Below are 27,222 nucleotides of genomic sequence, written 5' to 3'. Positions count from 1 at the left end.
AGTTCTTTAAAAATTTGTTACTTATTTTGATGCTCAGAATTTCGTGATACAGCCAGAGGGGGGCTCTTTCAAGCTGGTTCCTCAGTCCTTTTGATATGTCACAATAATTTTTTGTGCACTTCCTTATTTTTTGACACACGGTAATGTACCAGGTTCATCTTATATTTTCCTCACCCAGCTGCAGATTCAGTGATTTCTCTAAGAGCCCTGGTTTCTTTTAGTAGATGAAATTTAGAAGCAAACATATGGCCTGAAACATATTTTTGTCTTCCTAACTAGGTGGTTAGTTCCTAGGGGGCAGAGATGTTTGGCCAGAGGCTCCTTGTACTTCTCTTTGGCACCAGCAGTAAGACTGTAAGCCACTGGAGCTGGGAAAGGAGTGGTGGCAGACTCCTGGTCTTTTAGAGGCCTCCTGGCTAAGGAAGAACCATACGGGTTGGTTAGCATGTGGCTCAATAGCTTAAAGTTGCCTGGCCAATCCAATTTCTGGGGTCTGTCAAGCTAGGATTTGGCCCATCTGAAAACCAAGCTGGTGGCGGAGACACGGAGCTGCAAGATCTTGGAAGCTCTGTCAAGTAGACCAGCCTCAGTGTATTGCAGAGCAGCAGTCAGTTTTCTCATCAGCTGCTCTTAGGAATGCCTTTCCCAACTGTGGTCTCGTCTTAAAGGGACAGAGAAAAATGATGAATCTTGTAACCAGAGAGGACTTGGGTGTACTGAGTGGAGCGCTGGCAAATGTGTTTAGACCGAGAGCAGATAATACAGCGAGTTGTAGTGGAGGTAGGAGGCTCTATGAGTGTCCTGCTGTAACTGTCCCTGCCCTAAGTATGTAAACCGATTTGTCCTGAACCACGCAGCTAATGAGTGGTGAAGCTGGGATTTGAACCCAGGCAGTACTGTCTGATCCCAAAGGGTTGGAGTGAGAAAGGTGGTGGTCTGCTCCACTTGGGATTGTATCAACCCAAAGAGCTACTAAATTTGGAAAACTTTCCTACCTTATGCATGATGGCATCCTTTTGAGTTGCTGGAATAATGGGAGCACGCACATCCATGAGCACCCTTCCAGTGCTTGTTTGTGTAAAGTCTTTCCAGCTTCTCTCCTGACCATGTCTTGGTCTCCCCAGCCCAATCCTCTGCTTCTGGATGCACTGATGCTTTTTGCTGGCACGTGAGATGTGGTTTGCCCAGAGTAAGAGAAGCCTGTGAAAGACACTCACCCAGTATACACTGACTTAACACCCTTGATGGAGTTGTTGAATCAACACAGACTCCACCTGTTTGACAGATGTGAACTTTAAGTCCTTCTGGTTTCAAAGGATTTCTGGCGAGCTGTGGCTTTATTATATATATTTTAGTGAAACTACAGGTCCTCATGCTCTTGCTTCCCTGTCAGCATGGGATCTCCACCATTCCAAGCAGAAGCTGTGGCTACTCAGTGGGCGGAGCCTCAGTCTGGGGCCTGTGTGGAATCCAGCCAGCACATTTGGGCAGATGTGGCAGCCTTAGTAGGTAGGTACTGACCATGTCCCTACTGTCCTGGAGATGAGAAATGCCTCATTTATGTGTCCTTGGGAGCAGAAAGCTATCCTTCAAGACGTGATGCCCAGTGTAGACCCCTACAGAGCAAGGCACTTAGGAGGGCATGGATGGAACCTTACCTGAGTTTGGTCTGATATGTGGAGCCTGAGCAGGCACTAAGCCTTTGTTTCCCATGAAGACACTGCGCCTTGTTTGATAGATTCTTTTCTGAGAGCAGGGCCAATGGAGAGTCACAGTCAAGTCACATCTGGGAGGTTTGCAAGCTTGTCCGAAGGTAGAGTCACACATGGGTAAAGCCCTGGTCTAATCTCATAAACACATAACCTTCAAGATGAGCTGCTACAGAGATCCGTGCTCATCACATTCCCTCCTGGGCTGCCTGGAAAGCTCACCTGCCGATTTATCCCCTGCATTCCTGCCTCTTCTGCACAGCCATCTTAGGCCATCTAATGAACACGGCCCAAAGAACACAGTCAGGCCCATAAAGTATAGGATACAGTTTTGTTCAGAGTGACACCTGGCAGCAGTGTCAAGAGAAACCCTCACTTCAGCAGCCATGTAGAACACAAGTGATCTTTACAGGGCACTGCTATGGGGGCAACCGTGCAGAAGTGCTGGGTCTGGATCTCGGGTGGGGGAAGGACCCAGGCTTCAGACCAGTTGATAATCCCTGAATGCCTCTTCCAAAACGCAGCCCACGAGAGGCTTCCTCTTGAATCACAGACCACTTGGCCTAGCTAGTCGTCTCTCACTCTCTCCAAGGAAATACAAAGAATGAAAGAAAACTGATGAGCTAGTCCTAAGATTCTGCTTGCTTAAAAAAGTAAAGCCTCATTTGATACAGGAATTTTGCCATCATTTAACAAATGATCTGAAAGAGCAAACTCTCAGTTTTTGGTAAAAAGGGAAAGCTTCATCATTCTGTCGACAGGACAAGAAATCACCCCTTTAAAGCTTTACCTAGTAGGAACAATAGGATGACTACCACAAGCCTGATTTTGAATAGTTTATTAAAGGAAAGGTGAAGCATCAGTTTCAAATTGTACAAAAGGAAAAAAACCTCATATTGCAAATGTACAATTTACAGAATTACTAGCAAAACCAATCAAGGAGACACTGAAAGTACAAAAATTCGATTGACTTCAAACTGAACTGGAAACCCATTGGAGTCGATATTACGCCTTTTCTGTTGCACGGTAGTCCACAATTCTAAGTCAGCATCTGTTTGTTTTCCACGTGAAACTGTCAAGCCAAGGATCAATCTGTGCAGGTGCCAGGGCACTTCCCAGCCTGCTCCCTGGCCAGAACCACAGGCGGGCAGGGCTGGCGTGGTGGACAGTCCAATCATCCCCGCCCCTTCACTTCCAGTGAAACCCACATTTCTGGAGGAAAGCGAGACCCCAGCCCCAACTGGAGCCCAGGAATTGCTCAATTAGCAGATAAAACATTTTTGGTGACCAAGTTTTTTTCAGAACTGTACAAATGTTGAGAAAAGTTTGTCTGTTTACTAAAAGGATGAATAAAATAATCCATTTTGCTTTCCCACATAGTCACTGGGTGCACAGATTTTTTTTTTTTTTAAATGCTTTTGTTTTTTGGTAAAAAGGGAAAGCCTCATCACTCTGTTGCAGCTACTTTACTTTAAAAACCAGCCCAGAAACAGCTGTAAATGGATTGGTTTGGAAGTTCTGAGGCTTACTTTAAAAATCAGAAAGGAAGAAAGTGGGCTTTTTAAAATAACAGTAGCAGCAAGTCATAAAAGTCTAAGCAGAATGTAACTCTAAACCATTAAAGGCTGTCCTGAAGATTCATAATTTCTTTCCCCCAAAGAATTATCCTTAATATGCACATTTAACACTGAAATGTTGCTGTATTTCAAGGTAAGCGTAAGACCTTCACCCTCTAAGCACAGACTTCTATGCAGCACATACGTCTATAATCGGTAAACTTAATTAATTCACAAAATTAGTGCATAAGGGTATTAAGTGCATGGGAAGTAGACACGGTTATGTTACACTTAAAATTACGTTTGAATGGCGAAGGAGTTCTTCATGATTATCTTTTTAAGAAAATGGAAGTCCATGTAACTTGAATTTGGCAGGGCATGAACTAAGTGGTAAAAACAGCAAACTGATAACTTGAGAACCGTTTTTGTTTTACTGAGAATACTTTATTTGCTGGTAGAAGTTGCTAAAAATGCACAGAACAAATACCAATAGAAAATGTACTGTATTTGAATCTCCCTAATCTATATAAAATGAATGGTGTACAGCATCTGTTGGAAAAATGGCTGCTTGGACATGTCTTATTTTATGCCCCCTTATAAATAAAAATAAACCTTTTTATTCAAGAGTATATAAAATCGGGGAATTCATATCCATGTCCACAGAGGGTATATGGTTTTTGGCAGAGATGCACTGTCAGAGTTTCATCTTAGCTTGTCAGTATTCTGCTCCTCCATATTTCTGTGTTCCACAAGGTCCAACCAAATCCAGTGAGCTCCAAAACACTCTTCGGCAATTAGGATGAGCTGCTTTACTCATAGGTTTAATAAAAATGGTTAGCTTTTAAAACATAAAAAGGCAAAATGTTAAAACGGTTTTTAAATTGTACAACAGGAAAATAAAGTTAAAAATATTTTTTTTTACTCAATGCTGAGCTTTCATAAAACAGGTGTATTACAGTGTTTATCTTGACAGCTGTTTTAAAAATTTAAAATTTCTTCCTCCCTCCAGAAAAACACACACATCTGTATTGGGATAAGTCCAATAATAGGACACAAATGATTTTTCAGGTCAGTCTTTCTGAGGTGACATTCACCAACATTCTCTTGGGTAATTTACATGCTCCTCTTCTGTCACTGCAAAAAGGGATTGACCTCAATCATTTGATTAAAAAACAAATCAGATCACATCAAAAGTGTTTTTTTCCCCATACAAGCTATCACAGTATATAGGCCTCTAGCTCTAAATAATAGAGTTCCAGATTTGTAAATTTTCTTCAGACTTCAGAACATAGGCATTCCAAATCCCTAGAAAAAGTGAAACACAATTATTAAATTCATGCATAAACAAGACCCAGAAACCATAATAAAGAACAGTAATAATTTAACATTTACTGAATCGTCTTCTATGATAGCTGCAGAATCAAAGAAATCTGGCCTCAGCTCAGCTCTCTCTCGCCGATTTCTTGATGGGGGCTGGAAAGAGAAGCCAGATACTTAATTTTTTCCTGAGATACATTAAGACAATGAACTGTGATAATCAGCTAATATTTCTAATAGTATCATAAATATAAAGAACTGTTAAGGGTCAATTTGAAAGGAAAAGAATCTGGCTTTTACAGGAGCATACATTAAAGAAAAATGTAACAGTATTTGGCTTTTAATTATCACTTAGATAAATTATAAATTAGATAAAAATAAATTTCAAATTACAATAAATGTGTAAATGCATATAAATAATTTTTGGGCCTATAAACAAAGAACATACCTCTCAATCATGGAATAATTATAAGATTGATCAAACACTAGGTGACAAAACTTCATTAAATTCCCCAGAGCAGGTAGATGAACAGCTACTGATGGATGGGTTGAGGGAGGGTTACAGATTGGATATGGTCTCATTTACATTTCTTACCAAACCTTTTCATTATGGAAAATTCAGAACATACAAAGCAGAACGCTATGGGGTAAATTATGTCCCCCCAAATTAATATGTTGAACTCCTAACCCCTAGACCACAGAATGTGACCATATGTGGAGACAGGGCATTTAAAGAGGTAAGTAAAAGGAGATCGTATGGGTGGGTTCTAATCCAATGTGATCCATGTTCTTATAAGAAGAGGAGACACGCACAGAGGAAAGATCAGGTGAAGACAAAGGGAGAAGATGGCCACCTACAAGTCAAGGAGAGAGGCCTCAGAATGAAATCAAACTTGCTGACACCTTGCTATTTGACGTCTAGCCTCCAGAACTGTGAGAAAATACATTTCTGTTGAAGCCACCCAGTCAATGGTATTTGTTATGGCAGTCTAGCAAATTAGTACATAGAGAAAGCAGTATGATGAACTCCCATACACCCATCACCCAGCTTAAACAATTTTCAAACATTTGGCCAATCTTGTTCCATTGAATTCCTGTTTTTTCTTCTCCATGTCATTTCACGTATGACTACTTCAGTATGTATCTCTTAACAGATAAAAACTTTTAAAAAACATAACTACCATGTATTACTATTTCTGACAAAGAAAATTTCTTAATATCACCTACACTTAGTCCATATTCAGATTTCCTTATTTTAAACATGTCTCTTCACATTGAACAAATAAGGTCCATATTCTGCATTTGGTTGCTATGTTGGAATGCAGTGTACACAGACTCCAATTTAAAGTACAAGAGGCCAGATGAACATGCTATACTGAAAGATCTAGTGTAAGCTGTTTTTCATGAAGGTAATAAGGAGCCAGTTCCTGTTATTGCCAGAATTGAAAATCTGACTGCTTTGAAAACAGGCTTGAAAAACATAAGCTCATCCAAATGCCCACAAGTGCTACAAGCGCTACACGGGCCCTGCCCACTGTTGGTCAATGTTACCTCCTCCTCCTCTTCCTCTCACGGGGTTCTGAAAACACGAGCATCATCTTACACCAACACCTTCACATATTTTAACAGAAGAAAAATGTATTGAACTTCCTTACCAGGTCAATAACCATAGTATCTTCAAATTCTTCATTCATATCTTCTAACTGACTCCGGGACGACATCATTACATCTTCAAAGATGGGCTCAGCATCTTCCTCCATTAGACCCCGACTGATACAGAAAAAGCATAGTCAGAAAGCTGTTCAGACTGATAGAACCTGGAGTTCTGGCTCTTACACTGCATCTTTTAACCAATGAAAGCACACCTTCCAATTACAACCAGTAGACTGCACAAATTATGATATTGAACTCTAAGGGAATTAAGAATCATTCATTTGGTTAACTCAAGATTTCATCTCAACTCATCAGAAGGAAGTATAATTTAAATGCAGCAACAATATTACTAGCTAGCTATGTATCAATTCCCACAGAACTCTTAAGTGATTGGTGCCATTATTATCCCAAATTTACAAATGAGGAACCAGAGGCACAGAGGTTTTAGAGCTTATCCAAGGCCACACGGCTGGCAAGTTGCACACTAGGATTTAAATGCTGAAAGCCTCAAGCACCCATGTCCTCCATTCCTATCCTACGCTGCATAGCATATCCTAAATTATGATTTTAACTCCTCTTCTAAGACCAAACATCAGAGAAACCCAAGTCGTTACACAAAATGACCATCACACAGTGATCATGTTCTTGTGACACTTGATGTAACACTTACACAGCATGCCTTACTCCAGTTCTCACTTTCATGTAGTTCATTCCTGTTCTGTCCTTCCGATTTAAGTCTTCTAATTTCGGCTGGCCTAACCAAGAGATCTGCATCTGAGGACTAAGAGAGGGTACTATTATTCATTTTGTGGCAGCAGATGAGGAATTTAGGTCATCAGTCCCATGCTAAAACAGCCATAGTTGGTTGGCCTAATCCCCATGTAAGGGGAGTTAGCTGGATTTATTCCAGGGTCAAGGTTGAGATCATTATCAAAGGACCTGTCTTTGCAGAAATGGCAGTAAACTGGAGATCCCTAAGTCTCCAAGAGAAGCTGGCTGTGGAGGCTAGTTGTTAGGTGTGAAGGCAATCAGAATATGTCACCCCAAAATATGCTTCTTTGAGATAAAAACTGTTTTGAGCTGAAGGCAATTAAGAAGTAGTAAAACACAGAAAAAGTTCCCCCTTTTCTGCCTAAAGGCAGGAAATAAATTCTCCTTTTACTGGAGACAGACTCTTATCAGCCCAGAGATGGCAGCAGAGGAACGTGCAAACAAATCCTGTTAAACGAATGCTTATCTTCCTAGTTAAGATGAGGACTACCTAGCCCTAGTTGGACTACCCCAGTCCAAACTCGTTTGTCTTGTCATTTCTTCACAATTTTGTCTAAAGGGCTTAAAAGCTTCCTGCTCTGGTCACTTCTTTAGGTCTTCATTCTCTTGTGAAGGCTCCCATGTACATGTAAAAATTTAATAAAATTTGTATGCTTTTCTCCTGTTAATCTGTCTTTGTCAGTTAAATCTTTAGACCCAGCCAGGGGCCCTAAGAAGGTTGAGGAAAACTTTTTCCTCCCCAACAGGTGCTTAAATTATCAGCTTCTTTCCCCAAATCCCTGCTAAACAAGAGCGCTTCTCACACTTCTGTATCCAGCTGCTGCCCTACTTACAAGTGTTCCTAGCTGCATACTCAGTCCCCGAAGGGACAGGAATGATGCTGGCTTCCTTGCTCAGAGCTCTCCAGAGCTGAACAAGGGAGGGTAGATCACATTTTTTCTCAGTCCTTCTGAGGAAGTTTGGACTCAGGTACATGCTGAGCCAAATCACCTGTACTCTATCCTTACTGGCACGTGGACACTTGCATAAAATCAACATGACTCTTGGGATGGAAACTTGAACGATTTTAGGTAGCTAAAATCTGCCGCATAAAGTTCTCTCGAAGCAGCTGTCTTTATATCATGTTAGGCTGCCACCTTGATTCAACCTATAAATCTGTAGCAGGAAAAAGACGACAGACCACAGCCAGGAGGAACTGACATGGTAAGGTCAGGGAAGCAAGGCTCCAATACGGAGGATACCCCCCCTCCCCCAGTAGGAAATGGATTGGGAGTGCTGGTCATAAGGCAAACTACCCTCTAAGATGGCCCAGTTATGCAGTGGCTGACAAAGATGATCCTTTCAGCTTTGAAGAAGGCAGATCCTCAGAGCAAAGATTCCTTATGAAAACCCAGGATCTGAATTCTTGTAACACTGCCCCTTTCTATTTTCAACCTGCTAAATTTGTTGAGTTCTAGTGAGAATTCTCTCTTATCCATCAGAGTAATTCACAGCATTACTCTAATATGAACAGAAACACAAGTGAGGAGCTTACAGACTTTCAAAGTTGAATGGAAAATAACAAAGAAAAAGTTAAGGTTTTCAAAGCAAAAGTCATGCCATCACCCTGCCTTTTCCAAGATTTTCAGAGCCGTGGTACTAGAAAACAGTTTAATCGCTAGTGCAGTAAAAAAAAGGTAAGAGCTTGATTATCCTACAGAAAGGACCGCTATTCTCAGAATTTATCACTGCTTTAACAATTCTTAATCTATGAACAGTTCAAGTTTAAAATATAAACCAAGACAAAGTACTATTAATTAAATGGCTGATAAAAGTAATAGTCTATTTGGTGTTCAGACTAGGAACAACCTTAGCAGAGACTCTTCTAGGCTCTCTCGCCAAGGAAGTAAACCTGCATGTGTTCTTGGCAACTCTCTGAGAAGAAACAGACCTGCCCAATGAATCTGCTAACTCCAAATGAAATCAGCACTTAGTAAGACACCATGCATCTATAGGTCTCTAGACTTTGAGGAACTGAGATCCACAAGTGTTTGCAGACTTATTATACATCTTCTAATATAAGTTATTTAAACTCTGGTTTTGTTTTCTCATTAACTGAGAAAACAATACGCTCAGATGAAATAATTTTTCTTACTTTAACAGTTGCAGGTTTTATGCCAAGAAAACAATTTTTTTACTACTTACTTGTGTAAAAAGTCAGGTTCAGAACCATGTTCAGACTCAGGCTCCTGAATCTGCTCTCCCATGGGCCGGCTATTCTCTCGCAGAACAGTGGAAGTGAGCTGTGGTGCCGGCAGGGGGCCAGGAGTCTGAATCATGGTGTCAGTCCTGTTCAGCCACGTATTATCCAGACTTTCATCTGTAAAATTCCAGTTAATGAGTGTCACATAGTGTCATGGGTGGAATGAACTCTGGTAGAAGTTATAGCATAGATTTAAAGAGCATGGCTCTGGAGTAGACTGCCTAGGTTTGAATTCCAGTTACACCACTCACTTGTGTGACTTTGTATAAGCTATTAAATTTCCAAAATTCAGTCTGCTCATATACAAAAGGGGATATTGGTAACTGACCTCATTGAGTTGTAAGGCTTAAATAAGGTAATGTATGTAAACATCAAATGTTAGCTATCCTACATTATCATCTCTTCCAAGTCCCTCCATCCCTACAGAAGGGGAAGAATGTGGCCAGCCAGAGAGACCCCTCTAACCTTCCTTTTGCTCAAGCAATAAAAGGCCTATTTACTGGGTCTTAGAGGGGCGCCAGGCAACAGCACTTAAAATCTGGCTGGCCTTTACTGAGAAATCAGCAAATCCTGTTACACAATTAGGCACTGGTCACCAGAGAAGTAACTCTTTGGCCAGGTTATACTTGCGGGGCTGGATTGAGGGACTCACTGATTTCATGCCTCTAACTTCTACCTCTTTAGAGAAGTCTTCTCTGATCACCCCACTCAGCCCCCAACTTACCATTCTTTTTTAGCTTCCAGAGGAAACAAAATCATTCTCGCTCACTTAGGGCTCAATTATACACTGTCCTGCATTGGCAGGTGATCTGTCATGTGTATATGTTATCTCTGTAATTAGATTTAAGTTTCTTCAAGAGACCAGGCACTATTTTTTCCTTCTTCTAAAGATCATTTATAAAGATTTGAACAGATTAAATTACTATTTATAGCATTATTTGCATATCTAAATCCTGATAAAATGCTACATGAAGTTCTACCTACAAAATTCTAAATTACAGTTGACCTTTGAACAATACGGTTTGAACAGCATGGGTCCACTTAAACGCAGATTTTTAAAAATAAGTATGTACTCCAGTACTACACGATCCACAGTTGGCTGAATCCACGGATACAGAATCAAGTACATGGACTGTAAAGTTAGATACGGATTTTCAACTCCATAGGTGGCTGGTGCCCCTAATGCTCCCCCTCACCCCACTGTTCTAGGTCAACTGCATTTTCTTGATGTGGGAAGACTTAAAAAATAGTATTACTGCTATGTGTTTCCTTCTGAAGAATTTTAATCACAAAATGTAGTATGAATCCCATTGTTTTTCCTCCCCCAATAAGTCTCAGAGACATGTGCATGTGAGGCTCCTCCTTTGCCATCAAGCATTCTCTCTCTGTGTATTCTCCAGTTTCTAAAATTTTGTCAGACACATGTATGTTCTGGATAGGCTTTTCTGTTCCTGGAAATACCTACCTATTGTCTGGTTAAGGTCATTCCACTGATCTGAAGCTCACTACTGAATCTCTTCAGCAAAGATATGTTACATCTTTTCTTCATACCACTTTTCATTCAACATTTAATTCAAAACTTTTATTCTCTGCTGCACTTAAAATTTTATGATCATAGGAATGGTCTTATTTAGGTTCTTAACCTGGTAAACCATCTTTCAGCTTTCTACTACATGTCATCCTTTCCAGAAAAATTTTCCCTGATTCATTACGAGTTTGGTCACTCCCTGTATGTTTCCAAAGAACGTTTTTGGCCCATCAGAGCACTCACCACGCTGAACTGAAATTGCCTGCTTCTCTGTCTCCCTTTCTTCACTGGGAATTAATACCCAATCTCCAGCATCTAGTACAGTTCTTAGGAAGGTGCTTGGTAAAAGAGTAACTTCAGGAAGAACTCACTCTTCTTGAAGCGATCCTCCTAACCCTCAAGATTCCTCAATGAAAACACTTCTTGCAAAGCTCTCTCATCTTCATTCCAAACAGATGAAACTCTGTTGCTTAAGGGTTCTGGACATGTAACTTACCTTAGTTACTTGGTAAATTTGAAACTGATATGGAGCAAGTTTTCTTTTTTGCAATTTAATGATTACCAAATTAGGTTATCTGGTCCATATATGCTTCTCTGTCCTGAGGACGATAATACTAACTGCTCCATTAATGTATAGATAAATGGTTACCTAAATTCTCTAAGCCTTTGGTTTCTTCTGTGTAAAACCTGGATAATACTGTTGAACTCAGAATTGATTTATAAAACATCTATACAGCATTTATTATGTGCCAGGGACTGACCTAAGTGCTTTACAAATATTAGTCAAATAAATGATTAAGTGATGTAATGCACGTAAAACACATTCTTGGTATAGCAAGGATTTGATGAACTCTGGCTAAGATGACCATTACATCTAAGAAAAGCTGTGAGCAGAAAAAAAATACAGATAGAGGAATAGATGTGGGGTGTCCTGATAAAAAGGGCACCCTGCTCTAGAAGACATTTCCGAAAGGAAATGACTGGCATCATTCTTTAGAGAACAGTTCAGGATCTTATACTATAACGACAGGGTTCTGTATTTTCATTTTCTGGGCCAAAAAGATTTTAAGCCCCAAAACTGAAACTTGAAAGGTAATCTTAAACTTTACTATCAAGTCTGTAAATATTTTCAAATCTTTTATTCTCTTCAAAATATACATTCAGCCTAATCTACTGACTGATGCAAGAAAAGGGGCATTACTATATGATGACAACAGCAGCTAACATTTATCAAATGCTGCCTATGTGCCAAGCACTGTGCTAAGTAATCACTGTGTGTGCGCTAAGTTTTTTTGGGGAAGTATCTAATTTAATATTCACAATAGCTAACAGGACAGATACTCAGATCATCCTTCATCTGATCAGTGATTGAGGCTTAGAGAGGTTCAGTAACATGCTCAAAGGTTACACAGCTGAAAAACGAGAAAGCCAGGTCTGAATTCTAGAACTCTGAATTTAAGAGTTTGTGCTCTTCATCAATAGTTAATACTGCCTCCCCAATGATGAAAGAAACATTAGACTTAAATTCTAATTAATTTTGCTGCAGATCTCAGCAAAGTCTTTGATGAGTCACTATTTTTTAGCAGCAGAGGTAAACAGAAGGTTGTGAACAGGGGCAACAGAGCGTGATGCAGATCACTGTCCTCTCTTGCTTTGGAGAGATTCTATTAGGAGAAGCATGGAGATGGAGCAAGATTATTTGGGGAAATAAGCATTTTTACTTTGAGTTTTCTTAGTTTAAGACTAATGCTTTGTTTAATAAAGCAATCTTTAGTCTTTTTGGATATAGGAATATCTATTATTGATCGCATTTTCATGACAGTTCAACTCCCTGTTCCCCATAGCCTATGAGGGTTAAAAAACCAGATCTGGCCATCACTAATTTAATATACAAAAATAAATTATCCAACCAAGTGGTGGAAATGGAAAGTTGTTCTGGTATATTCATTGTGCTGCAGAGTTCCATCCTCAATTTACCAAAATCTCTCCTATATTAGGATGCATTTTGATAGAATAACATTATGACTGTCTTATTTTAAATTTTAACGTATTAGAGATCTATGGTAAGGGGATCAGTTTTATAAACCTTCCTGTCTCCTCTTTTTCTCTTTGCCTATCTTCCTCTGTGTTCAATGCTTTTTCAAGCTCTTTTTCCTTGACCCGCTTCTGTCCAGTTTTGTCTGTTACAACCTTTGTGGCTGAACCTCTCAGTGTATATGAAACATACAAGGAAATAATGTGCTTAACAGTATTATCTTGCTTCAACGGATTATTTACCACTTTATTTTTCTTGATACTATCAGGCACACTATTTGCCTCATAGTATAAAGGCACACTTACCTTCTACTCGTTTTTTGTGAAGTGGAGGTCGTCCTTTCTTATTCCTTACTGAGGAGGTTTTGCTGCTGCTACTTCCACTGTTCACGGACATTCTATCATCTTCACCTCCAGTGACTAATGAATTTCTATAGGAGATGAGTGGAAGCCATACATCCTCCCTCCTTTCCATCATCTGTTCCGTTAGGAATTTTTCTAGGTATGAGTGACTAGAAACACAAAAGAAGCAGTCATTTTTATGGAAGCAGTTCATGCATCACTTATTTAATTTTTTTTTCATAACCTGAGGCTCTCTCTCTCTCTGAAGGTTCTAAAGAATCCTTAAGGACACACATTAAACTATTAACAGTGGTTACCTTTAGAAAGAGAGGGATTGAGAATTTAAGGTTTTGCTTCACAAATTCCTGGAATACTTTTTTTTTTTTTTTTTTTTTTTTTTTGCGGTACACGGGCCGCTTACTGTTGTGGCCTCTCCCGCTGCGGAGCACAGGCTCCAGACGCGCAGGCTCAGTGGCCATGGCTCACGGGCCCAGCCGCTCCGTGGCATGTGGGATCCTCCCGGACCGGGGCACGAACCCGTGTCCTCTGCATCGGCAGGCGGACTCCCAACCACTGCGCCACCAGGGAAGCCCCTCAGGAATACTTTTAAACAAGCAAATGTATTACTAAGGGTGTATGTGTATTTCTTCCTTTACTCCTTTCTTTGTTTTTAAATACCAATGTTTAAAAAAAAAATCAGAAGTCTGGCTCAAAAAGGTTATTGAATTTTCTTTTAAAGTGTTCAAACCAGGGCAGGATTTCTAGAATGGTGGCGTGAGGAGCTTGGCATACCCTCTCCCCAGCAAAACAACCTGTTTGGTGTTGGTTGTTGATAGTGGGGGAGGCTATGCACATGTAGAGGCAGGGGGTCTATGGGATGGCAACTCTCTGTACCTTCTCCTCATGTTTGCTATGAACCTAAAACTGCTCTAAAAAATTAAAGTTAAAATAAATAACATAGATAAATTAAATCACATGTTTTCCTGTTAGTCTGGAAGACTGTACATGGCCCAAGACTGCCCTTCTCAGGAGCAATCAGTGAGGGACCTTCTAAGCTGCCGGTCCCCTGGCTGACCATGGGGCAAAGTAAACAACCTGAACTGTGATAGCAGCTTTCAAAAGCCACACCCACATCCAACAGTAAAAATCTAACTTGCTAAGGAGGTTTAAGCACAACATTTGATTAATAAGGGGCTGACACAGGCTAAATAATAAAAAAACAAGGGAAAAAAAGATCTGAGTAGGGACAGCAGAGGCTGCATACTGCAAGAGAACAGACCTCACAGAGTTTGTTACTCCAAATAAATGACCAAGCAATCAACAACAACTATCTCTAGGAGGATAAAGAATGAATATCAAGAGTAGCTAAATTATTATTTTACAATGTATCACATATGCAATATATTATCTAAAATGGTCAGTTTGCAACAAAAAATTATGAGACAAAGAAACAGGGAAATGTAATCCATATGTAGGAAAAAAAACCCAAGCAATAGAAACTTGGCCCACAACTGCAAAGCAATTATTATACATATGTTCAAAGAACTAAAGAAAACCATGTCTAAAGAATTAAAAGTATAATAACACTATCTCTCATTAAATAGAGAACATGAATATGAAGATAGAAATATAAAAAAAAGAATCAAATGGAAATTCTGCAGTACAACAATGGAAATTAAAAAGTCACTAAAGGTGCTCAACAGATCTGAGCTGGCAGAAGAGAAATCAGTAATCTTGAACACATATCAATAGAGATTATGTAATCTGAAGAGCAGAGAGAAAAAAAAAATGAAGAAAAATGAACAGTGCCTGAGAGAAATGTGGGATTCATTAAGTACACTGACATGTATAATGGGAGTACCAGGAGAAGAAAGGTGTAGAAATAAATTTGAAGAAATATGGCTAATCACTTCCAAATTTGATGAAAAACATGAATCTACACATTTTCAAAGCTCAACAAAGTCCAAGCAGGATAGCTGCAAAGAGATCCACAACCAGATGTATCGCAGTGAAAATGATGAATGCCAAAGATTAAAAAATCTTGAAAAGTATCAATAGTAAGAGAAAAGTAACTCATTACACACAAGGGAACTCCCAATAAGTTTAAAAGCTGACTTCTCATCAGACACAGTAAAGGCCAGAAGGAAGCAGGATAACATAGTCAATGTGCTGAAAGTAAAACGCTATCAACCCAGTATCTTGTATCTAGAAAACTGTATTTCAAAGCTAAAGATGAAACAAAAACACTCTCAGGTGAACAAAAGCTTAGAGAATTTGTTGCTGGCTTACTTGCTTTACAAGAAATACTAAAGGAATTTCTTCAGGCTAAAAACAAATCAGAGAGTAATCTGAATTTACAGGAAAAAACAGAGTGCTGAAGGTAATTACCAGGTAGTCATAAAGAACAATATAATTGCATATATACTTATCTTTTGTCCTTTTCACTGATTTTAAAAAGCAATTGTATAAAACTATGCATTGCTCTGTCACTGGAACAATAACATAGAAATGTGTATTTGACAATGTACACAAAAAAAGTGTGTGACAGCAAAGATGTATTAGAGTAAGGAAATGATAGCAGATGGTATTTCATACCCACAACTATGAAAATAACTAAAAAATATAATTAAAGATCTCTGAAGGAATTAAAATGTTACACTAGAAAATAGCCATTTAATATAAAAGAAGGCAATAAAAAGGGAAAAACAAAGGCACAGACATATAAAAAATAGAAATTATTATGGCAGAGATTGTTTCAGAAGAAAAAACATGATCTAACTACAGGCATGCCTCATTTTATTGTGCTTTGCTTTACTGTGCTTTGCAGATACTACATTTTATACAAATTGAAGGTTTGCAGTAACTCTGCATTGTCAAGATGATGGTTAGCATTTTTAAGCAATAAAGTATTTTTTAATTAAGGTATGGACACTGTTTCTAAGACATCATGCCATTGCACACTTAACAGACTACAGTGGAGTGTAAATATAACTTTTCTATGCACTGAGACACCAAAAAATTCGGTGACTTGCTTTACCTATTACAATATTTACTTTCTTGTGGTGGTCTGGAAGTGAACCTGCAATATCTCTGAGGTATGCCTGTATATGCTGTCTACAAGAAACACACTTTAGATTCAAAGGCAAAAAGACAAAGTGAAAGGATGGAAAGAAAGCTATACCATGCAAATAGTAACTAAAATAGAGCTGGAGTGGTTACACTAGTATCAGACAAAATAGACTTTAAGAGAAAAATTACTAGGGACAGAGGAGAACATTTTATAGTGATAAGTAAGAGTCAATCCACCAGGAAGACATAACAATTATAAACATATATACAACTAACAACAGAGCCCCAAAATACACATGAAGTGAAAACTGAGAACTGAAAGGAGAAATAACAATTCAGTAAAAATAGTTAGAGACTTTAATACCCCACTTACAGTAATGGATAGAACAAATGAACAAAAGAAAATAGAAGACTTGAACAGCATCCTAAAGAAAACTATAAGCGAAATGGACCTTCAATCTTCTTGAAACCAGTCAAAAACAAAATAAAACTAAAATATAATTAATATAAAAGGAAAGAAGAAAGTGTTCCACAATAGTTAAGCCAGTGTTCATAGATCTTTGAATCAGAGAATAAGAAATCATTTCCACTTGCAAATTCTAGGGTACTGAAAGGTAAACAATCAAAGAAAAACTATACAAAAGTTTGAAAGAAAATTATAGTCCCCTAAAATAGGGGTCCCCAACCCCCAGAGTCTGTTAGGAACCAGGCCGCACAGCAGGAGGTGCGCGGCGGGTGAGCAAGCAAAGCTTCATCTGCCGCTCCCCACAGCTCACATTACCACCTGAACCATTCCCCACCCCCACCCCCCATCCATAGAAAAACTGTCTTCCACGAAACTGGTCCCTGGTGCCAAAAAGGTTGGGGACCGCTGCCCTAAAACAACCAATCAGAGCCTAAGTTACCAAGAGTAATTATATCTAGATGATTTTTCTCAAAAATTAAACATTTAAAATTATAATGGTGTCATGATAAAAGCCACTTGTCCTGCAACATGCAACTTACACAGTCTTTTTGTCTTGTCGAAGAAGTTTAGATGAAAATTCACTTAGTACTTCTAGGAAAGCCAGATTAGGAGGCGGATATTCTTGTCCTTTCTGATTTTGGTATTTAAAGGCAAATTCTATGCCATCCCTGAAATAAAAGAAAATATTGTCTTATTCTTCCAAATAGCTAGTATAGTTCTTCAATGGGCTAGAATTTCAAAAATAGTTGGGAAGGCAGCAAAATCATCACTGAAGGTAGTAAAATCTGACAAATTCAAATGGTAAAATAATGTTAATTTGTATGACATAGTTGCATAATAATATTTAATTTTATTATTTACAGTGGAAAACAACTTATATTGTGAACATGTATTTCACAACTTATATTGGGAAAAATAATAAGAAATAGCTAAACACCACAAAAAATAGCTAAACACCCACAAATAGCTAAACACCCACAAAAAAATAATAAGAAATAGCTAAATTCCTGTGTAGCTTTTAGAGATAACAGAATACCCTGGAAAGATACTGAGATTGTTAGAAAATTTGGTTCTTAGAGCTGGTCATGGTACCAAGCAGGTGTCTGAGTTTTTGTAAGATACTTAAAATTTTTTGTCATTCAGTTTTCCATTATGAAATGAGGTTTCCATTATGAAATGAAGTTGCACAGTGCTTTTAAACAGATGTCTCCCACAACACTTTCTCACCAATAGACCAGATAAGAACATCCTGTTAAACTTTCCTTTCTATACTTTATAAGATGAAAAAATGTGTGAAGTAAGTAACTATTTTTCAAATTAAAAATACCCTCCTGGTTGAGAATCACTAGATTAGACAACCTCTAAAGTTCTCATAACTTGAAAATTCTAAAATTTGTCACTTTAAAAATTGGTCATATAATAGTTGTTTCTGGTAAATTCCAGTAAACCAGACTGTATATAACAGAGTGTTTATTTAGCTCACTCACTTGTGAAGCGTGGCAACTGCTTCTCGTGTCTTGATCTGGTCCAATCCGAATGTAAGGGCAAAGCGACGTGCCAATTCTTTAATGCCACTTACATGGGCAGATGTCCTATCTAGGTTGGGACCTTGCTCTTGAACAAGTTCATTAAACAACTGGTAGAAAGAAAAAAAAAGAGGAAAAAACCTATAGTTAAGAAATATTTATTTATTGTTAGAATAAGTAATATAATTTAAAAATATTTAAAAGCCATATGGTAAAACACATATTTCCCTCCTTGTACTAACAGTAGCCACACTGTTCCCGTTCTCCAAGTCATCTACTATTTCTTGAGCTCATTTTCATGCTAGTTGTGTGATTAAATGCAAACCGAATTTCTTTTTTACCAAAAAGGAACACATTTTGGGTTGGGAAAAGGAAATATGTTTACAAAAATATACTACGTATTCATAAACATCTATGTATTCTTTTTGTTGTTTTCACAGGAATGGTAATATATGAAATACAGGGTTCAGAACTTTGTTTTTTGACAAGAACATTATGTAAAAGAAGACCATTAAGATACAGGGGGTGATTTTTCCCACCCAATAAAACAAAATATACAAAAAAGTTCTTAAACTGAGTGAAGAGGTTTTATAATTACATAGACATTACATATATTGTATCAAAATAACAGAAACAAAACTCTGGAGTACTAAAGAATATAAAAGCAATCATCATTGTCATCAAAGTCAGACACTTAGATTATCTGCCTTCCCTTCTATTATGAAAGACGGATAACCCAAGCTTTCATCTAAAGCCACTCCCTGCTTATGTACTGAATCTCCCTGTCCTTTACCTACTTAGTGGTTTGGTCCTGAGCTACTGCTTTCTCCTGAATCCATTAACTATTCCCTCTCTGTTAGATGCATGCACCTTAAAAATCAAGCAAACAACCCTAACTTCTTAATTCCATCTCCTCTGCCAGTTACCAACACGTTTTTCTCATTCTCTTTACACAAAGATCCTGAGTATTGTTTACATTTGTTTTCTTCCTCATCTCCCAATCTCTCAATACACTTTAATCACACCATTTCACTGAAATAGCTCTTATCTTCTATTAATTATGTTGTCTACCATTTTAGGTTTCTTTAGCAATAGACCAGCTTAAACTACTTACTCTGCCATGACTAGAAACAGCAGTTCTTCCAGAGATTTTCAAATTTATACATAGATAATTGTTAATAAATTCTTAAACTTTAAAATGTTTTCACAGATAATTGTACACAATAGCCTTAAACTTTAAAATTTACATTTAAAATAAATTACAAAGAATATATTTCACTGTACGAATATCAAAGTAAAAGTTCTCTTTTCTCTTTCCCATTATATATCATTCTTCTCTCCAAAGATAATCAAGGTTAAAGTCTGAAATGTGACTAATTTAGACACATTAATATATAAAGTAACTAATTTAGACACATTAATATATTACATATATAAAGTTTTAACTTTTACATAAATGGTACTGTACGATATATTTTATCCTGAAACTTGCTATTTGTCACTTAATATTTTGTCTTAAAAATCGTTTAGCTACTTCAGAGTATCAGTTTATTTTAACCATTCCTCTGTTGATGGACATTTAGACTATTTCCAATTTTGCAATATTACACAGACTGTTGCAGTACAACATTTTTCACATATACGTTTTTGTGCACACCTGCATGTATCTATGTAGATACCTAAGTAGCAAAAGTACTGGTTTAAAAGGAATGTATACCTTAAATTTTGAAATATACTGCAAAATTATATTCCAAGAAGGTAAGAGCAATTGCTTTCACAAGGGACCTTTTCTTGCCACATCTTTAGCAATCACTGGTATTATCTATCATTTTAATTCATGCCAGTCCATTTGGCAGTGATAAATGTCTCCTTGTTTCAATCTGTATTATATTAATTATTAATTAAGTTATGCCTCTTTTCATGTGTTTACTGCTTTTTAAATTTTCCTCTTCTGAAAAGTGGCTTTTCATTTGCTCACTTTTCTACGGGATTTATTTACCTTTGTTACTGATTTGTAGGATTTGCTATGTATCATTAAAAATATTTTCCCACAATCTGTCACTGTTTTTTAAATTTTGTTCAGAGTGCTGGCTGATGTATAAATCTGTGTAAGTATATATATATAATCAATTTTTTACATTGTGGCTTCTTTCCTTGAGGACTTCCCTACTCCAGGACATAAAAATATCCTTTTATTTTCTTATAAACTTTTAATTTTTAACATTTATATGTAATCCACCTACTAGTTATTTTGGGAGCATGTTATGTAGGGCTATCACCTATTGAATAGGCCTGATCCTTTCCCCACTGACCTTTATCATAGGCTAAATATATACATACATACCTACAGCCATCCCCAACTCTCCCATCTCTACGTTAATCCTAGGCATTTACTAGAAATCTTATTTAGGCAATACATGTGACGTATTTTCTTCTTTGGATACTATTGTTGCCCCTTCCCTTATTAAATACTTTAAAAATGTATTTTTAAATTTTTTCTTTAAAAATGATTACTTTTAAAATATCCAATTTGGCATTTCATCTGGTCTAAGAATAGATCACCTTAGGATTTCATCTATTTGAAATGTGAACTATAGGACTGTCTTCCTAAAGAAAATATACATAACACATCTTTGTACCAGAAAGTATCCATAGTAATGTATTAATGCAATGACCTAATTTAAATGAGGTAAGATACCTAGCACATAATAATAAGCACATGGAAGTGCTCAATAATATTAATTTTACTCTTCATCTCTTTCCCTTCAAATTTCTTACCTGCTGTAAACTGAGAATGAGGGTCTTGGCACACTGAATTTTATCAATCTGCCTGGTTTTACTCAGTGTTTCCTTAATAATATCACCATAGTCATTGTAATACTGTGAGAAAAAGAAAAAAATATGGTTTTAAAACTGTTGCTATTTAATGAGATAAATAGGCTGATGAAAGAAATGGAAAGGTGAGTACAGAGGTGTTTAATTTTTCATCTTAAAAACCTAATGAGAGTTAAAATATATTGTCTAAAGTTAAAGGAATACACATTTGATATTTAAAATTATGAAATAACTAATAATAATTAAACTAAAAAATTGGTAATTCCAAGAGGAGAAGAAGTGATATAGGTGAGCAAAATTCCTCATTCTTTACAACATGGATTCAATAGATTTAAAAGGTGACAAATCAAGAAACAGAACTCTGACAGAAACATCTTAAAGAGCTAAAATCAAAACAGTTAAAATTGCTTGCTTACTTCTGGGGAGTAGGCCTAAATAAGGGGAAGGGCAGATTACAGTAACAGATTTAAGTTTTCACTGAATACTTTTGTGCACTCATTATCCCCCATAACATGTCTATATTTTACCATTATAAAAAATAAAAACACTGATTTCTTCAACAGTGATTAAGAAAAATTCAACTAATTTCTTTATAATTCAACTTTTGGATACAGGATTTAAAGAGTTTTCCTTGTGAGTAAATAATTAGGAAAAACTTTGAGACCATTAAATCTGGATGTTACTTCCAAGCTAGAGCATAAAACCTATAACCTATGTAAAGAAGTGAGTATATTAGCTTGACAACTGGATTTTTATAATCTTTAAGAAGATGGGTATACTTCCATGATGTGAAGTGCAAAAAAAAAAGGGTAAATGTCTCGAAAGAATCATCCTTTCAGTGCAATTAAAAATTATCTCAATGCAGATAAAAAGAGAAAGATATATAAGAACACTAAAGTGGTTCGACAGGTAGATCAACAATAAATTCAGATTTTTAATGATCACATAGAGAAATGAGGCAGAAAGCCAAATAGACAAGGATGTATAATAAAGAATAGCAAACAACTATTAAAATATTCACAAAAAGATTAAAGCCTAGAAAGAACAGAGGAGTGTAAAAATTGCTAAGGATGATAAAGCTTATTTCTTGAAACCAAGACAGTATTGCTAAGGGATGACAAGGAAAACCATATTAAGCTCATATTCATCTAACCAAACCCCGTTTCGACATTACTTTTGGAAGCCTTGTCTGGTTGCTCACTTAAGTCTCTACTTGTGCTTGCTTTGTAATTTATACATCTATCTCTACAGTAATCATGATGAGGCTTTATGGTTTAGTGGAAAGAGCTAAGCTTTGAAGCTAGGCAAACCTAAAATCGAGTGCCAGTTTTTGCTACTTTAATAGTTGTGTGGGGACTTCCCTGGTGGTCCAGTGGTTAAAATTGGTCTTGCAATGCAAGGGACACCAGTTCGATCCCTGGTCAGGGAACTAAGATCCCACATGCCGCGGGACAACTAAGCCCGCGCACTGCAACTACTGAGCCCGAGCGCCACAACTAGAGAGCCTGTGTGCCGCAACTGCAGAGCCCATGCACTCTGGAGCCCTTGCACCGCAACCACTGAGCCAGTGCACTCTGGAGCCCACATGCCACAACTAGAGAGAAGCCTGCACACTGCAATGAAGAACCCACGCGCTGCAACGAAAGATGCTGCATGCTGCAACTAAGACCCGACGCAGTCTGTAAGCAAGTAAGTAAGCAAATAAATAAATAATAAAAAAAGGTTGTGTGGATCTTCGAAAGTTAACCTCTCTGAGCCTTAATTCCCTTATCTGTAAATGATGATATTATTTCCTAACTCACAGAGTTACTGTAATCAACAAAGATAATATAAAAGCTTTAGAACAGTGTCTCAAATATAAATGGCATAGAACACAGGCAGCTATTCATTATTAGCATGTTATATTATGTTTACATTTCAGTTTCTCTGTTAATCTGTAACCTCCTTAGTGCAAAAATCATGTCTTATTTAAATCCCTGGCTACTAACACAGTGCTCATCACACTGCAGTTGTTTAGCAAAATATGATGACTTAGTTACTATGTCATAACTAGAATTGGACATAAACATGTGAATCAATGGAATACACAATATTCTGAACATGGGCAAAATAAAATACTGTGTCTGACACAAGAACAAGGCCAAATACATAAACTGAGAAGTGTGCCTCTTAGGCTATATCAAAGATTTTTGAGCACTGCTTTTTTTGTGGTTCAGAAACAAAATGTAGCTTCTGGAAAGGAGAGCAGCCAGGAAGGCAACTACCTATCAAAATCCTGTCATATAAAGAATGGTATAAAACCTTTCAACATCTCTTTACCTCCCTTAGGAAAAAAATCCCAAGTTCTCACACAGCATATAAGGTCTACCCTGTCAGTTTCTTTAAATCTTACCTCTGGCTCCATTCTCATAAGCAATCTATGTTACTATATCAAATTACTTGCATTTCCCCCAAACAATTCATTGCTTTGTACACAAAGTCCGATCTGCCTAAAAGTCCTCCTACTACTTTTTTGCTTGACTGGCTAATTTATGCTTATCGTCTCAGACTTAGTTCAGAAGGCACTTCTAAGCAGTTTTCATTAACCCTCATATTTCTTAAGAGTGGGGTATCTGTTTTATATATTTCCAGGAACCCCTATACGTACCTCTGTTATACTGTATAAATGCAATTGTCTAATTACTTGACTATTTCCAGCTTTAGACCACTTTGGAGCAGGAATTTAAAAATCTTTGTAACTTGAGTGCCTGGCAACACAGTAGTAGGCATACTTATAAATATATCTGAAGAGATTTCATAGGGAAGAGAGTTAGCTTTCTTCCGTAAGAGTCCATGGCCTCATGCAAATAAAAAGGCATTCTTTCATATAAATGTAAGCAACTCCTACTTTATGGAACTGATATAATAGTATAGAGTGATAAAAAGCTCATATATAAAAGAGAGGAATTTTAAATATGTCAGAAAATCATCAATAATATTTAGGTAGGAGCTGTCAATTTTAGCTTATTCATCATTCTTTCATTTTTAATTGCAAACTTCTCTGCTACTAAAGTGGAGGGAGAAAAATAAGAATATGAAACTACTATCTTAATAAATAAATATCCCATTTAAAAAAAGACTGTAAAACTATACCTTCATGTAGTGTTTAAAGATGTCTGCAGCTGCATGCATGTCAACAATATCGTAGATGATAAGTTTGCTGAAGGCAGCAAGTAGATTCCTTCTCTTATGTAAGGCCTCAATTTTATTAGCTTCGTCTTCTTCATCACCCTCTAACCACAGAAAATAAATTACTTATGAACTTTGGCCCTTTATCCAAGGTAAAACAATGTAGACAATCTGCATAATAAAAAACCAGCCTATAACTTTACAAATAGGTACAATTCAGTTTTAGATGGGCTAAAAACTGTTAGTTATACTGATTATTTTAGGGTGCTATATTTAGTTAAACATTTATTAAACACTTAGTAGGCACTAAGGTTTCTGTCTTCTAGGAGACTGTCATAGCAAAGATTGAGTAAGGTAAACAAACCATATAGATTTTTTTTCTGATACTTTTGTCATAATAATACTGTTGTTCTGTTTACCTTGAAAATGCTGTCTTCTCTTATCTGAATATTCCTTATGTGCTAATGTATTTCTACAGAGAAGAAATTTCTAGAAATTTTTAAGACACAGGGAAAAAGTTTTCTTTTAGAAAAATATATGGGGAGTAATGGAAATTATATGGAGGAGTTAGTTTTCAGTTCTTGTCCTAAACATGGTTACACTGTAAGCTGAGAAAGTATATTTTGCAAACTATGTTAATGTACATATGCATTTTTTTAAACAAAACCTTACCAAATGCTTTCAAACAAGTAGTCTTTATTCCTCAAGTTTTAGATTCTCAGGCCCTATTGGCTTATCTATTTCTAATCCCAAGAAAAATTTCTCCACAAGGCCATAGACAATAAAAGTTAACACATTTGTTTCAGGCTCTGTACTGACTCTCTCATGTTTTGGCGTGCCCTTATTTAGGGACAGTGTTCTTCCTTCCCTTCTTTGCGTGTATATATTCATAAAAAAACTTACTCTCAACTTCTCTCTTCCCTTTCTATTAACTGGTCCTGCTGTGAAGCATCAATGCTTTGAGAAGTTGGAAATCTTTTTGCTTAAGATAAGTAGAAGGTAAATTTTATCTCCTGAGATTAATATGAGCTCAAAATAAAGATCCTTTGTTCACAGCCCAGTATTTTCTAAAATGTTCTATTAAATAAAGAATATTCTAATAGCACCAAGTAGATCTGTGGATCTGATATGCCACAGATCTTAGAGATTATCTATTTCACAAATAACCTATATAATATTTATTTATAATTATTTATATTCAGTCTAATTTTACTAAGTTTTCATTCTGCAGGCTCAGCACAATTTTGACTGGTGAGGTTTGATAACATTCTTTTAGCACTTAGTATCTTAGAGTCACATTTTGTTAATTTAAGTAATATATGATCACTACTCAGAAGGAGAAAGGAACTCAGATGCTTTCCTTTAGAAAAATTGTGAACCTGGAAGCAGTTCAATTAGGAAAAAACCATCTATCCTAAATATACATTTTACATATGTGGGAAATGACAAATGTACACAATTATTTATTATAGCATAGATTATAATAGCAGAAGATTGGAAACTAGCCAAATATCAATATGAGATGAATAATATAAATTATGCTCTATTTAAATAATAAAATACTATGTAGCTATTAGAATAAGGAAGCTCTGTATGTAGTGATGGGGAAAGATCTTTAAGGTACTATGTTAAAGTTAAAGCAGGGACACCTCACTGTGTATATTTTTATTCTTGTTGGTTTCTTAACTACATGAATGTATTAACTTTTTTTTTTTTAAGAGAAAAACTGTAGTATTTTTTAGGATTGAATTTGAAATTTTTTCTCATATCTTTTGGGGTTGGTAAAACAAGATCAATATTGACAAAATGATAGCTACAAATACCCATGCTCTGGTTCTCCTCATCTTGGTCAATGAAAACATGATCCATCACAAAACTGAGGAGTTCAGACTGAAGTCCAGTATCTGGATTAAACACCAAAGGCTGAAGGCCCTCCCTGCCACCTGTCATTAATTGGTGGCTGAAAATCATCAATAGATCACAGAGTAACATGAAAGCCTGGAATGCAAAGGAAATTCATCAGTAAAATATTGTACAAATGTAGCTATAACTACAAATCAATGTTAATGAAACTATACTAAATTAAATACAGCTCAATAACAGTACCATAATAGAAATTCTGAGTATTCAAATTGCAGCTACTTAATTTTAATTTCCAAACTGAATAAAATTATTTTGTCTCATTACAAACTAGTCATACTTAAGACTCTCCACCCCCCTAAATATAACCTGCTTCTTTTACTTGGCTGTATTAACTCAAAACAGTTAAGAGATTTTTGACTTGAAATTATAAAAAATGAGTTAAACTCAACTCTGGAAATACAAAATTGATATAATAAATTAATGACAGATGTTACAAATCAATCTTATACTGCATAATCAAATAATAAGCATAAATCTTAAGACAAACTGTATAATTCAACAAATTACAATGTAGTACTTTAAGTCTGTAAGCTCCTATTTTGGATTCTTCTTTAAAAAATCTATTGTAAAATGAAATTTTTAACAGTAGGTTAAATTGAATTCAAGGTCATTCACATAAAAAACAGTGTCTGAAAGCTTCCCAACAAATGTAATCACATAAAGAAACTTTCAGTATATTTCCCCATAGAGAAAGTATTATAGTTATGTTGCCAAATTTATCCTATTTAATGGATGGTACAAAATAAACTTGTATCACCAGTTTATTGAAACTGAAAGATTTTGTTATGGAATAACTGAGGGCTCTGATGCCTCAAAACAATCCACTCACCCCCTTCTAAAAATTGACTTCTATGGGAAAACATAATTTTGGAATGTATCTGGAGATGGCTGTATACTTGGTTGTTTACCTCCAGCAAGACTCATGGCAGTTCATGCTCTAAGTACACAACCATGAAATACATTATTTGAGTCACTTGAAAACAGGAGAACATGAAAGAAATCCAGGAAAATATATATTTTTAACTAAGGCCATACTTTTGCATGTCACCAAACAGTGAGGATGCAGAAACACTGAATTTTTGG

At 36.7% G+C, this 27,222-nt stretch overlaps 1 protein-coding gene across 4 annotated transcripts in view; it reads right to left on the bottom strand.

Moving 5' to 3' along the window:
* Nucleotides 1–2,531: 2,531 nt before the first annotated feature.
* Nucleotides 2,532–27,222, bottom strand: part of STAG1 (STAG1 cohesin complex component) — a 435,356-nt gene continuing 410,665 nt past the window's right edge. For all 4 annotated transcript variants that reach the window (XM_060149789.1, XM_060149788.1, XM_060149790.1 and 1 more), the window contains 11 exons: nucleotides 26,040–26,214; nucleotides 24,181–24,320; nucleotides 20,992–21,093; nucleotides 18,175–18,323; nucleotides 17,227–17,355; nucleotides 13,117–13,322; nucleotides 9,191–9,365; nucleotides 6,906–7,016; nucleotides 6,238–6,352; nucleotides 4,658–4,738; nucleotides 2,532–4,570 (listed from right to left, as the gene is read on the bottom strand). In XM_060149789.1, the coding sequence (XP_060005772.1) occupies nucleotides 4,547–4,570; nucleotides 4,658–4,738; nucleotides 6,238–6,352; nucleotides 6,906–7,016; nucleotides 9,191–9,365; nucleotides 13,117–13,322; nucleotides 17,227–17,355; nucleotides 18,175–18,323; nucleotides 20,992–21,093; nucleotides 24,181–24,320; nucleotides 26,040–26,214 (1,407 nt within the window). In that variant the 3' untranslated portion in view covers nucleotides 2,532–4,546. The remainder of the gene's footprint in view (nucleotides 4,571–4,657; nucleotides 4,739–6,237; nucleotides 6,353–6,905; nucleotides 7,017–9,190; nucleotides 9,366–13,116; nucleotides 13,323–17,226; nucleotides 17,356–18,174; nucleotides 18,324–20,991; nucleotides 21,094–24,180; nucleotides 24,321–26,039; nucleotides 26,215–27,222) is intronic.

This window comes from Lagenorhynchus albirostris, chromosome 5 (assembly GCF_949774975.1).
Source record: "Lagenorhynchus albirostris chromosome 5, mLagAlb1.1, whole genome shotgun sequence".
NCBI classification, from domain to species: domain Eukaryota; kingdom Metazoa; phylum Chordata; class Mammalia; order Artiodactyla; family Delphinidae; genus Lagenorhynchus; species Lagenorhynchus albirostris.
This window is presented reverse-complemented; position numbering and strand designations above follow the sequence as displayed.